Source organism: Phyllostomus hastatus, unplaced genomic scaffold (assembly GCF_019186645.2).
Source record: "Phyllostomus hastatus isolate PE091 unplaced genomic scaffold, TTU_PhHast_1.1 phas_contig_150, whole genome shotgun sequence".
Lineage (NCBI taxonomy): Eukaryota > Metazoa > Chordata > Mammalia > Chiroptera > Phyllostomidae > Phyllostomus > Phyllostomus hastatus.
The window spans coordinates 5345756-5358434 of record NW_025333611.1 but is presented as its reverse complement, the minus strand read 5'-3'; the positions used below and the strand labels follow the sequence as shown (position 1 = coordinate 5358434).

At 53.0% G+C, this 12679-nt stretch overlaps 1 protein-coding gene across 5 annotated transcripts in view; it reads right to left on the bottom strand.

The window, feature by feature from the left end:
- Window positions 1–12679, bottom strand: part of FBXW11 (F-box and WD repeat domain containing 11) — a 103300-nt gene that overhangs the window by 38498 nt on the left and 52123 nt on the right. For 3 of the 5 annotated variants that reach the window (XM_045823904.1, XM_045823919.1, XM_045823929.1), the window contains 2 exons: window positions 4407–4469; window positions 1006–1231 (listed from right to left, as the gene is read on the bottom strand). In XM_045823904.1, the coding sequence (XP_045679860.1) occupies window positions 1006–1231; window positions 4407–4469 (289 nt within the window). The remainder of the gene's footprint in view (window positions 1–1005; window positions 1232–4406; window positions 4470–12679) is intronic. The other 2 variants (XM_045823912.1, XM_045823938.1) reach the window with 1 other exon arrangement.

Below are 12679 nucleotides of genomic sequence, written 5' to 3'. Positions count from 1 at the left end.
GAGCCTGGCACGGCCGTCGTAAGCTCCAGGCCACACTGGCCCTGGCAGAGGACCCCGCTCTGCCAGCCTTCTCCTTGGGAATGAAGTCCTTCTAGCTCACCTGACCAGATGTAAATCAAAAACTTTAAAAAAAGAAAGAAAACCAAAAGATGACAGAAAGAGATGGAAACAGGACAAAAGAGGAAAGAACGAATGATCAGCCGTCAGAGGGGTGAACAGGCAGCGCCCGGGACCCTCGCAGCCGGGAGGCCCTCTGCGGGACGCTGCACGGGCACACCCGTGTCACTGCGCACCTGCCAAGCCCGCCCGGTCAGGCCCCCGGGTGAACCCCGAGGCCAGCACGGACCGTGGGTGACGGCGCGCCAGTGCAGGTGCGCGTGTGGGAGCGAGCGCGCCACGAGGGTACTGGACGCCGACAGCGGGAAAGGCGCAGGGTGACGACGTGCGGACTCTCTGTGCCTGGAGGTGCTCCATAAGGCAGCCCGCTTAGACATCACTCCAAGTACAGTTACCCAGAGGCCTAAGGGCAGGGCGCATGCGCACCGGGAGGCGCGGCACCGCGGAAGGATGCGGACGTGGTTCTGGAATGAGGACACGCTGTCCGTTCGCCGGCAGGTGTCCGCCATCCCCGTGGGTCACTTCAGACACGAGTGACCACCCGAAACTGCCCAAGCACAAGGAGTAGAGGGAAAATGCTTCCATATTTTTAAAAAGTTAGTTACAAAGGCAAAAGGCAGATTGCACATAGACTACCTGAAAAACCAGGCTGGCAATCATCATCAAACAGGTTAAACACGGAGCACTGACCGAAGGCCCACGCCCTCAATCGGAGGAACCCCTCCAATTTCCCAGACAGACGCCTGGTCGGGGCTGGTCGGTCCCCCAGTGCCGCTGTTCAAACACCGTGGGGGTCCCCGAGGGCCACCCGGCTCGGTCCCCGCTCCCTCCGCCCACAGATGCCTCGCCAGCGCCGCCCAGGCCCTGGGGCGGGCCGCGCCGAGGTACCTGGTAAGGCGGTGATGAAGTCCCGCTGCAACATGGGCTTCAGGTAGGAGTTGATGTGTCCATGCTGGTAGTGGCACATCCGGGAAATGAGGTGCTCCACGAACTCCACTTGATCGGACTCGGACCACTGGTCGAAGTACTTAATGCACAAGTCCTTTTCTTTTTGGTAGTTTCCTTCCGACGGCCTCTTTCTGGAGACGATCACAGAGGATGTTCCATTACTTATCTATTTCAGAAAAACAAGAAACTAATTAGTCCGACAAGCAGAAAAAGCTAATGTGGCATTTCATCAGAAACATTTTTCGCTCTGTGTATTTAATCTTAAAATGCCAGTTTTACCCTAAAGCCACTCATTCCTTTATTAATTCACTCAAGAAGTAATTAAAAAGGTTTCCAGAGCTCATGTCCTCAAATTAGCCTCAAAAGTGAATGCCGAGTCACAGCTCTTTCCGAAGCTCAGTGACATCTGAGGCCATCACTGTCCGGTGCGCGTCCCCAAACCACGCTGCCCTCAGACGCCTGAAGTTGGGGATGGCCATCTCCGAAAAACGGGTGGCTTTACCTCCTCACAGCTGAAAGCTCATGCTTCGCCTGCGCCAGTGGTTCTCCCGCGTCAGGACGACAAAGGGCTTCTGAGCACACCGACAGGTGGGCCCCACCAGAGACGCCCTGACTCTACTGGTCTGGAGTGGCGTCCGAGAACCCTCACGGCCAACGAGTTCCCACCGATGCTGAGGCTGCGGACCGCACTTTGAAAACCACTGTCTCCCAAACGGAGAAACCTGAAGGCAACTGCATCTAGAAGGCCTAATTTTACCCAACAACTCTTATTTCCGCCTTGTTTCCAGGGCTGCAGACTGCTGGCAGAACGCCGAAGCCTTGCAACCCGACTCGGGAGGTGGCTCACGCCACACCGCGGATGTCTGTCCGGCGGCCCCTTCGTCTCACACGGGAGGGAGGTTTGCGCACGCCCCGCTCCTGTGCCAACTGCATCTCGCGTCACATCTGCGTGCCCCTCGTATAAAACCGGTGTGTCTTTTAAAACACCGAAACTACATTCGCTGCATCTGAACAGTAGCACCAACAAGAATAAATCTGCGTCCCCAGACCGAAACCACCACTGGCACCGATGCCACGAGGCTCGGCAGCTCCCCCGTTAGGAACGAAGGCGCCGGGATGCTCCCACCCGACACCGGTCCCGCCACGGGGCCGCGCTCTCCGACGGCCCGCTCCCCACACGCGCCACACCAGAAGCCGCGACGGGCCGGGGAGCTCTGAACGCTGCAGGGCTGCAGTACAAACACACGCAGTTCCCCGAGGAGCTCCCCTCGGAAGGCTCACACAGAGGAAACCAAGAGGTCCCGTCGTCAGTTCGTCCCCTGCCTGAGCGTGGGCTGCCCCAGGTCCATTCACAAAGAGGACATCCTTGGTCAGTGCCTCCCTCGGCCAACTCGTGTCAGCCTTTCCTGCGGGGGGGAGTTCTGCTGTCCACACGGAGGGGCAGAAAGTCAGGGCTTTCGCCTCCCGCCCCTTCTGTCTCGCCGCGAATCACCGCCTCATCCAGGGATGTTTTCGCCCTGGGAAGATGGGAGGGACGGAGAGCCGGCCCACGGGCCCCGGGTACCACCAGAGGGCAGCACCGGACAGAAGTTTTTAATGTTTACTCAGACCTCAAAAAGTCAACATTCCAAACCAGTCAGAGTGAGTGAAAATTCTTCGCTGTGGTATCGACTGGGATAAAGAGCATCTTTGCTACTTTTAAGCATAAGATCATTCATCATAATGTTTACAGTAGAGAAAAACTAGAAATAACCGACCAATTACAGGCAACTGGTTAAAGCAAATTATGACACATCAACACAGCACTACAATGCAGCCACTGAAATCAGGTGTGTGGGAACACGACGCAGTAACGGGAGAACACGTGCCTGAAGTGGCGTGAAGGAGCACAAGGTGAGGCCAGGGCTCTGCGCGGCCCGCCCACGACGGTCTGCGGAGGGGGCGCCCACGTCGGGAGTGCTCGTCCCGAGAAAGAAACCTGTGCGTGCTTTCCCTCCCCTCTGCTCACTACGTTTCCTCATCACTAACTTGCCAAAATGCCATATAACTGTTTTCATAGCAGGTTAAATGGAATGATGCAGTAACAAAGTACATTTGCGTCCTGCGTTATATCTAATCCGCACAATACTTCGGTGGCCGCTGTCTCATTTGATGAGCAAGGGGCTCCTAAGCGTCCCCCCTCCCCGGAGCTGCGGTGCGTCATTAACCAGCTGACTGAGGGGCAGGTGGAAGAGACACTGAAAGCCGGAGTGTTGAAATCAAGAACCACTGTGACCTGCAAAAATCAACGGTAAACGAAGAGAACCTGCAGCGAATACCGAACGGGACGGAGGGAACGGAGGGCGGTCTGCACACAGACCCCGAGAACCAGCGGCAAAGGCCGGATTCTAAGGCACACCTCCGCTCCTCCTTCTAACCACACCCCCCGCCCAGAAAGACATTCCTGGCACTGGTTTGCTTTGTTTCTTTTTTATTTTTTAATACTCATTTTTAGAGAGAGGGTAAAGAAGAAGAAAGAGGGGGAGAGAAACACCAGTGCGTGGTTGCCTCTTGCACTCCCCCGACTGGGGACCTGGCCTGCAACCCAGCATGTGCCCTGACCAGGAATTGAACCAGTGACCCCTTGGTTCGCAGGCCTGTGCTCAGTCCACTGAGCCACACCAGCCAGGCCAAGCTTTGTTTCTTTTCATCTTAAATTTGTTGGGGATACTTCATTCTTGCTAACTAACCTACCCTTTTGCTTCAAATCAAACCTGGAGAATTTCACCAGTATTCTCTTCAGACTCAGATGGGCTCTACCTTTGAGTCCTCAGGAAGGGGAAAATGACTTACACCACAATGACAGACGAAAACACTGGAGCACGAAACTTTGCATGCTCGTCCCCCGCCCCACAAAAACCTGGGGGACGGCGGGGGGGGGGGGGCGGCAAGCCCCGAGAGAGCCAGGAGAGCAGCAAGCAGAGTTGGAGAGGGCACAGCCACAGGAAAGGGGGAAGAAGGTGGGGACAGGGAGCAAGACTCATGGATGCACAGGGACTGGTGTGCGGCACGACGCCATTCTGGTGACAAGGGACACCGCCATTGCCCATCCTTGGCTTAGGCAGTGGACACAGAACATTTTGGGCTACAGGCACTTCAGAGTCTTTGTGAAAATTCCAGTATCTGTACTACTCAGAGCAACACTTCCCTATGGTACCGAGGGGGGAGTCCTCAAAGTAGCTACTGCACCAAAAAAAAAAACCCCAACTGCCTGGCTCTTGTCCTGGTCGAGGTCACGGGCTGGGGAACATCGTCTCTACCGTGAGTCAACTGCTGTCTCATCTGTGCACGGTTGTTCCTACCTGCCAAAGAGTACTTTTCTTGGGGGACTCATCTTCGTTTTGATCCTCCATAACTGAAGTGTTCTAAGGGGGAAAAACAGGTTATTTGAATTGTGCCAAGTTTTGCAAACCCTAAATAACTACATCAAAACAGAACTTTGAAAACCCACACCGGAGTGTGCCGGCACACCCCCAAGAGCTCTCTGGCTCATGGCTAGCACGCGCTATCCTGGGCCACGGAGGCTGCGCTCATCCGTCATAAATCGTAGTCGGTGGTGGGACGGAAATCTCACTTCTCTGCAGGTCGGGCTGACTGAGAAAACGGGCCGGACTAGGTGCTGGGGCTGAAGTTCCACCTCAGCCATCACTGCTCCTCTCTCCCCTGTGGCAGGGGCCCCAGAGAGCAGCCAGCCCCCGACGGCTGCGCAGCACTCTCGCTAGCACGCCTGCGGCTCCATGGTCCCCCCGGCCGGCCACCCCTCCGCAGGCAGAGCTGACAAAGTCCTGGAGGGCACCCCGCCCCCCCCCAAACCCTTCCCTCTCTCCTCTGATGGCCCCGTTTTTCTGGACTGCCTTCGCGATGGCCCCTGGCAGGCGTGGTAGGCGCCCCAAACTTGTCCCTGGAGGGGAGGGTGCTATTGGCCAGCGACAATCGGGCCTGCCTTAGGAATGCAGGAGCGTTCGAGTTTGTGTTTACCGCACAAAGAGGCACTGTGCAATTATTCTTCCTGGCGACCTAGTCGTTCAATAGATGCCCATTAGCTGGAGATTACACATGATTGGATTTCCCCTTCTGAAGCTCCTGTCTAGTAACTAAATGGAAGCTTAATGAGAAGGGGAAGTCGAAAAGTGGTGCCCAGAACGGAGTGACAACTCGTCTATGGCCGGCAGTCCCTGTGCGATCCCTTCCCACTCCCGCAGTCAGGAGCCCGGGCCACGGCGTCTGAAGGGCAGCATCTGTGCCACAGCACTATTCCAAGGACCCCGCAGACCCCCCTGTTTACGTCACCAGCATTGACAGGACCCTGTTCTGCCTGCTGGGGTGCAGCCCACCCCCCAGCCTCCCCCCATTTTCCCTCTATGTTCTTCGGGCTGTAACGTGCCGGGACCCACACGGCACCCCCACACCACGGTCGGGGACTGCCCAGCGCGGGTGACGGCAGAGGAACGGCCCGAGCGCGGGCGCTCTGCTGTGCTGGCACCGATGAGGAGCGGAGCGGGCGTGGTGGACAGGGAAGGCCGAGGCTTTGGAAACCAGAGAGAAGGCGGGACCCCGACCTGGTCACTCACTCAGTGTGTGTGTGTGGGGGGGGGGGGGTCCTGAGCAAGCTGTGCTGGGCACGGGCAGATACAGGCCGCACAGAGCCGTTGTGGGGCCCGAGAACGCACAGCGCTCATGCCCTGCTTCGAAGACGCTCCTCCCCCCCCACCCACCGTGGCCCCTTCTCACACCGCTCTAACCCCAGACTCGGAGGGAATGGCTCCAGATGGTTGTCAACAGAGAAGCCCACTGCTTCCTCAGCAAGATCTCGTAAACCCCCAGCACCAGGGCCCGCCGTGGGGGAGGGGCGGGAGAGCAGGGCTGCAGCTGGGAGAGCCAGCGATGGGCCCGTGAGGAAGGCGGCAGTGTGTCCAGGTGTCCCGGGCGGCCCGGGGCGGTGGCAGCAGCAAGGGTCCCGAGTGGGCAGGAGGGGAGAACAGGGAGACAAAGGCAGTGTTTCCCTCTAGCTGGAAGGGCCAGAGAGACTAGCAGGGCTGGCAGGTCTCATCAGGGGGATGGGTAAAGTGGGAACAGTGGTGACTCGGCACATCATCTCCTGTGTCTGGCTGGAGGGTACAACACCGTCCTTGCACGGTGTCCCGGGGTCCCGGGCTCCACGAGAGCGGCGAGAAGAAACAACGACCACGTGAAGAGCTGAGTGCGTGGAGCGGACGCGAGATGAGGGGTCCCGGCCCCCACCCCCAGGCACCCGGGCGCTGTGTGGGATGTGGTGTGTTCAGCTGAGAACTCCCGAAAGGCAGGAGCTGGACCACCGGGCCACCCCCCACCCCCACCCCCTCAGCGAGAGGGCCAAGAAGGAAGTCCCTGCAGACCACACGAGAAACCACCGTCTTCGCAGTAAAAACGCAGCTCTTCCTTCCATTCTCCCCAGCCCAGAGAAACGGTGCTCACCGACGTCGTTGCGAGGGAAACGACCCCTCTGACAAACACAGCGACTGTTTTCTTGAGGCTCGATGAAAGTGGACAAAGACACAGCACGACTGAACAAAACTGTGCTCCATGAAGCCCGCGGGGGCTGGCGGGGCCCCTGCTGCATTTTCTCAGCCTCTCGCAGCAAGCCTCCAGGAGGGGGCGCCACGGGGAAGCGCTGCTCTCACGCTACACCGGCCAGAGGACCCTTTCCAGGGAGAGCGCCAGGAGCCAGCAGAGGCGCTCAGAGAAAAAAGGGGCCCGGGGCCCGGTGAGGTTTAAGAAATGCCACTTGTGTCACCCCTCATTCCCCCTCCCCCGACAATACGCTTTATTAACTCACTAAAGGCTGTGCAAGGCTCACCATTTAAAAACCAGGGTACGGTGGCTGAGCCCAGTTTCCCCAGGTTTGCGGGGTACAGACACCCCCACTTCGCGGTAACAGCTCGGCACGCGCCGGCAAGCACTGGACTGGGGCACGAGCGGCACGGCAGAATCCCTTCCCCCTCCCACGCCGCAGGATGAGCGGGCACTTCTGGGGAACAAGGGAAACCCTGTCCGTCTCTGGCAAATGAAATATATGCCTTTTCTACCCCCATCGCCTTCCCCAAACTGCTGTATGCGGTTGTGGGAATAGAATCCCCTCACAGGGCCACCGTTTTTAGAATTACGTTGGCATTTATTCCTTAGAGGTCTAACGGACAGAGAGCCACGGGTTCAAGGGTGAGGTAAGAACAAGCCACGCGAAAAAGGAGGTGGTTTCCTCCATCCCAGCTCACAGGCGGAAGCGTGAGGTGAGCTAATCTCGGAGCTGAAATCCTCTTCAACCCTCAGCACTTCTGGGAAGGGAAAGTTCTCTGAAATACCAACCTGGCTTATTCACTTCCTATCCAACTCATCATCATCTCTTTCCTCCTACACCTCTACCAAGAAGCATCACGCGTAAATAAAAACGCAGACCTCCGTATTCTGATATCGCTGCCGAAGAAAGATACAATCTAGGAAGCAGCAGCTCGACGCGAGGCCAGATCAGCCTCCGTACTGCTGACGCCGGGACCAGACCACTGTCTGCCGGGGGGGCTGTCACACACGTCGTAGGATGCTCAGCCACATCCCCGGCGTCTGCCTGCAAGAAGCCAGAAGCATCACCCTCCCCTGCCCTAACGGTGACAACCAAAAGCGTCTCCAGATTGACAAATGTCGGGGGGGCGGTGGGGAGACTGCTCCCTTTCCTTAAGAGCCACACTCTAAGGGTGTCAGCAGCTCCTAAACCTGCCGCCTTGGGAAGACACACTAATAGCCATCCTCTCAGGGCTGGCCGTGCTTCCCCTCCGGGCTTCTCTGGCCCCGGCCAGCATGCAAGTCCTTCAGATACGGCCCAGTCCGCTCGCCCCGCGGCCGAGCAACTCACGGAGTACACAGATATCCAGATTCTGAGCTGAAGTCCTGCTGGACACGACATTCCTACCTGGGGAAACCTGACTCAGGAGTTCTTACTGGATGAAGACCCATGGGCTGGGGGATGTGGGTGAGGGCCGGTGAGCACCCCGCAGCCAGGAACAGAAGTCGGCACATGCGCGCGCCTCCAGAGAGAAAACCCGGCGCTCCCATCAGGTTCTCAGAGGCGCCCCAAATGCAGTACGACAGCAAACCGTGCCTCTGGCCGAAGAGCAGACCACAGTGGACGGAGACTAGCCGTATCTCTGGGGGTTTTTTAAGGTCCCCGGGAAATTTGTATCTGTTCTAAAATCACTGTTACGGCCAAATGACGTGGTCCACGGGGTGGCGCCACCCACAGTAAGGAATCTGCACCGATACCATGACGACAGACTCCATGCAATGCACGGTATCTAAGAACCACCCAGACCCAGTGGAGCTAGTAACGCCCACCCCTTCTCTTACCAAGTGTGCAGGAGGGGCGCCCCGGGGAAGCGCTGCTCTCAGCCGCACTGGTCAGAGGACCCTTTCCATGGGGAATTCCGGGCGGCACCAGAGACACTCAGGGAGGCAAAGGGTCCCAGGGCCTAAGGAAGTCTGACCAGGGCTGTGTACTGAGTGCTCTCCCCGCCCCTGACCGCACCCACGCCCACTCCTACGTGTAATACCCTTCATTTAGACAGCAAAGGCTCTGTAACATCTTGTGACTTAAAGATCAGGTTACGGAAGCTGAGCCTCGCTTTCCCAAGTTTGGGGGACACAGATGCCCCCATTTTACAACATCTCTTCATCGACAGCTCAGCACGGGCCAAACACTGGACTCGGGCAATAGCGTGGCAGAATTCCCTCCCTCTCCCACTCAACCAGACAAGCAAACACTTCTGGGAGACGAAGGAAACACTCACTTCTGGGAAATAAGTACAAGATATAAATACAAGGTAAGTGGTCCTATTCCCCAGCACCCTCCCCAGACTGCTCTACGCAGCGGCCCGTGGGCAGGCGGAGCAGGCTCTCGGCTGCGACCTCCCTGCCAGGGGGTGCCACCAACCAGCGCAAACTACACCTCACTTGGAAAAGTCTGCACTCGAAGAGTTACAGGAGAGGAGCAAATGTCCTCCTTTAAAAATGCCACCTATTCCCTATTTCCAGTTCCACGAAGAGAAATGCGCGCACGTGTGAGATTTCGTCCGAAAAGCGTCCTGACTCGTGAGAGAAGGCGAAGGGGAACCCCCGCGGGGCCTGGAGGACGAGGAGGCGCCCTGCCCTTTCCCCCGGTGGCTGTAATGGTTTAGATTTAAGGCAGTAAGGATGACGGCTTCGTCGCGCAAAATGCTACTGGCTAACTGTGTTGAGTCTGCAGTAGGCTTGTCCATACACTGTCTCTTAATCTTCAGAAAAAAAAAAGAAAAGTAGACATTCCAAGCCTACAGAAGACCCTGAGGATCAGAGAAGCAAGCAGTGATTAAGAGTTACAGTTGGTGAACTTGACACTCAGATCTAGGTCGGTTCCACTCAGAACTCAACGTACTTTCCATATTGAAAAATACATCTCGGGTGTTTTCCAACTGCTGGCTGCAGCCTAAGAAATTAACTTAATGGGCTGCACCCAGCGTTTTTTAATAAAATGAAATTGAATCTGGGCATTCCCCTGCCCACGATGATAAGCATAAGACGAATCACAAAAAGCTACAAGGAATGAGCAAAAACATAACAGGAAAATTCAAATGAAAAGGACAGCAAGTCATTATTGCAAGGACAGCAATATTCAAGTCAAACCACTGAATAGCCTGAAGAGTTCTTTAAAATCTCTTTAAAAAGGCAAAATGTCTAAAGAGGATAGTGTGTGCTTACATGTACTGAATAAAATACCACAAAGTACATCAAGGAAAAATTGTTTTTCATTTTTTTAAACACCTTTTCATATTTGACAGATCAAGTAGACCAAACCATCTGACTTCCCACGGACCATTTCAAAGAACCGACAGAGCACCCTAGGACACATAAGAGATCCCAGATACAGTCAGAAATCAGGAAGAGGTTACTGTGTGTTTAAGATCAGGCTGAGCAGAAAAGTCTAAACCCAGTTTGCCAATCGTGACTTGCCACGCCTTCCAGAGACGAGCTCACAGAATGACGGCCGGGGGAGGCAGCCAAACACCTTTGTCTGCCTACTGTTGATGCCACTGAGGCCCCTAACTTAGCCGAACATTTTTTCTCCCTAAAACTAAACCTTACCGACACACTGCCAAGAAAAATGAGATCACTAGAAAGCCAGAAGCATTCGTTTGGAAAAAGAGACGAGCTTAGCCAAAAAAGCAGTCCCCGGTTCTCACACGAATCTTGCGACTCGGGAGGAGAAAGCCATGAGTACCTCTACGTACGATGACTCTTTAACCCAACGGCTCTGGCCACCATTAAGACAACGCTTAACCGCAAGTCTCCTCTTCTCCTCCCTCCACATAGATACTACAATGCAGGGGAAGAAACAGTTGTTTTCCTTCTATAATAGTTAAAAACAAATACATTTTAAATCTACTGGGAGTCTGAATGAACTTGCCGCTACATGATTTGTATAATGTAGTGAGTTTTCTCTAACCTATCTGACCCGCAGCTCCACTCACACTTCCAGCCCTGTCCCCAGAATGTGGTGACTGACACAAGCCATCTTCATCTATACAAAAAGAAAAAAAAAAAAAAAGGAGAAAATTCAGCTAATGGAAGAACTCCTCCCCATAAAAGAACAAAAGGAGGATAAAGGGTAGAGAAAGAGAAACGGAAAACAACGCCTCAAATCAGCCTTTCTTCACTGGGGTTCTGCAAGATGACTAGAGTGACCCGGTAACCATCTCCTTCCTTTTCCTAAGGACAGAACACAGACACTACCATTCTGCTCACGTATGAGAGAAGTTAACCTACTGTATACCATGCATGCCTTACTGCATCCTGGCATACTGCTCCTATGGAATCTGATTGAAAAAAGTTATACCAAACGGAATTAAACATGCTCAAGCACGCATTCGATGGTATTTATAAGTGCCTTGAGTCAAATATTCAAAACTTAAGAACAGAAATGTACCAAAAGCGGAAAGAAATGACACAAGGTTTAGCTCACACAAGAAATAAAAACAAGATTATAAAGGCAATGAAGATAAATTACAATGTCCAAGAAGGATAAATTCAAATGAACAGTATAATGAGGCATTGAAGAAAAGCAGGAAAAAAACCTAAGAGAATGAAAATGAGGTAAAGAAAGAGGCAAAGGGGGACGGAGATAAAGTAGTTTACAAGGAAGGCAAGAAGATCCAGCCTACGTGTAACTGGAGTTTCCAAACACACACACACAAATAAAATAACGAAAAAGAAATAACCTTCAAAACCATGATCCAGGTGGTTGCCACGGGCTGAGTGAGAGGCAGTGGGGAGTGGCAAGCAAGTGCTTCCTTTTGGGATAATAAAAATGTTCTAAATTGATTGTAATAATAGTTGCACCATTCTGTGAATACACTAAAAACCAATGAATTGTATGCTACGCCAAGAGTCCAAACTGTGTATATATGTAAATCACACCTCAATAAGGCTGTGCTTTTTAAAAAACTGTAATTCAAGAAGACTTTCCGGAAAGAAAAGGAACCCGGACTGCGCGGTGACAGGGTCTCTAGGTGCTGGGAGCACTAACTCAGAGACGCCCCAGGGACACTATCAGATTTTAAAGATCAAGAACACAGGTCTCCAGTCCCAAATAATTTAATTTAAAGAGAGAGCGAGAGAGTGAGCGCATTAGTTACACTGGCAGCAAGGGACATCAAAACACTAGGGCATTTTTAAGAGGAGTCTCCAAAAACTAGCAAAGAAAGTGTAAAGCAACGATTTTACAATCGAAGGCAACAGAAAGCAGTTTTAAATAAGTAACGGAGAAGGGAAGTCTGCACCCACGAGCCCTTCGTGAGTAGTAACCAAGAGATGACTTGAACAATCTGAGCAAAAAGATTAATGGTACACATCTACATAATTACAAATGTAAGCATAAAGTAAAGATGAAAATGAAGGGAGAAGAATATTCCATACATTCTGATAAAGTGCAAATAATGCAACTTAAAAACCGGAAGGAACCCTGGCCCGTATGGCTCAGTGGACTGAGTGCTGGCTTCCAAACTGAAAGGTCGCAGGTTCAATTCCCAGTCTAGAGCACACGCCTGGGTTGCAGGCCAGGCCCCCAGCTGGGACTGTGCAAGAGGAAACCGATCAATGTATCTCTTGCACATGAATGCTTTCCCCCCTCTTCCCCTCTCTCTAAAAATAAACACAATCTTTTTTAAAAATTCTTAAAAATTGTAAGGATAAGGGATCAGGAAGAGGAAAGAAAGATAAACTCTGATTATTGTACTGACAATAGGTGGGAGGTAAAGAATACCATTAAAGATTGATAAAACGTTCAGTAAAAAATTAAATAAGAAACTAAGAATTACAGATATTTAAAAAATTATAAGACAGACCAAGAGGACCCAGAACAAAGTTCGGAAGAATAAACATAAGCAAGAAGGTAGGCATATCTTAGAAATGTCAAACTTGACACCATTAACTGAGACGAAACCTGATCTTGAGGCACACATGAAAAATTTATAAAGATTGGCCATGTATTATTAGATCACAAAGAAACAGTAAGTTC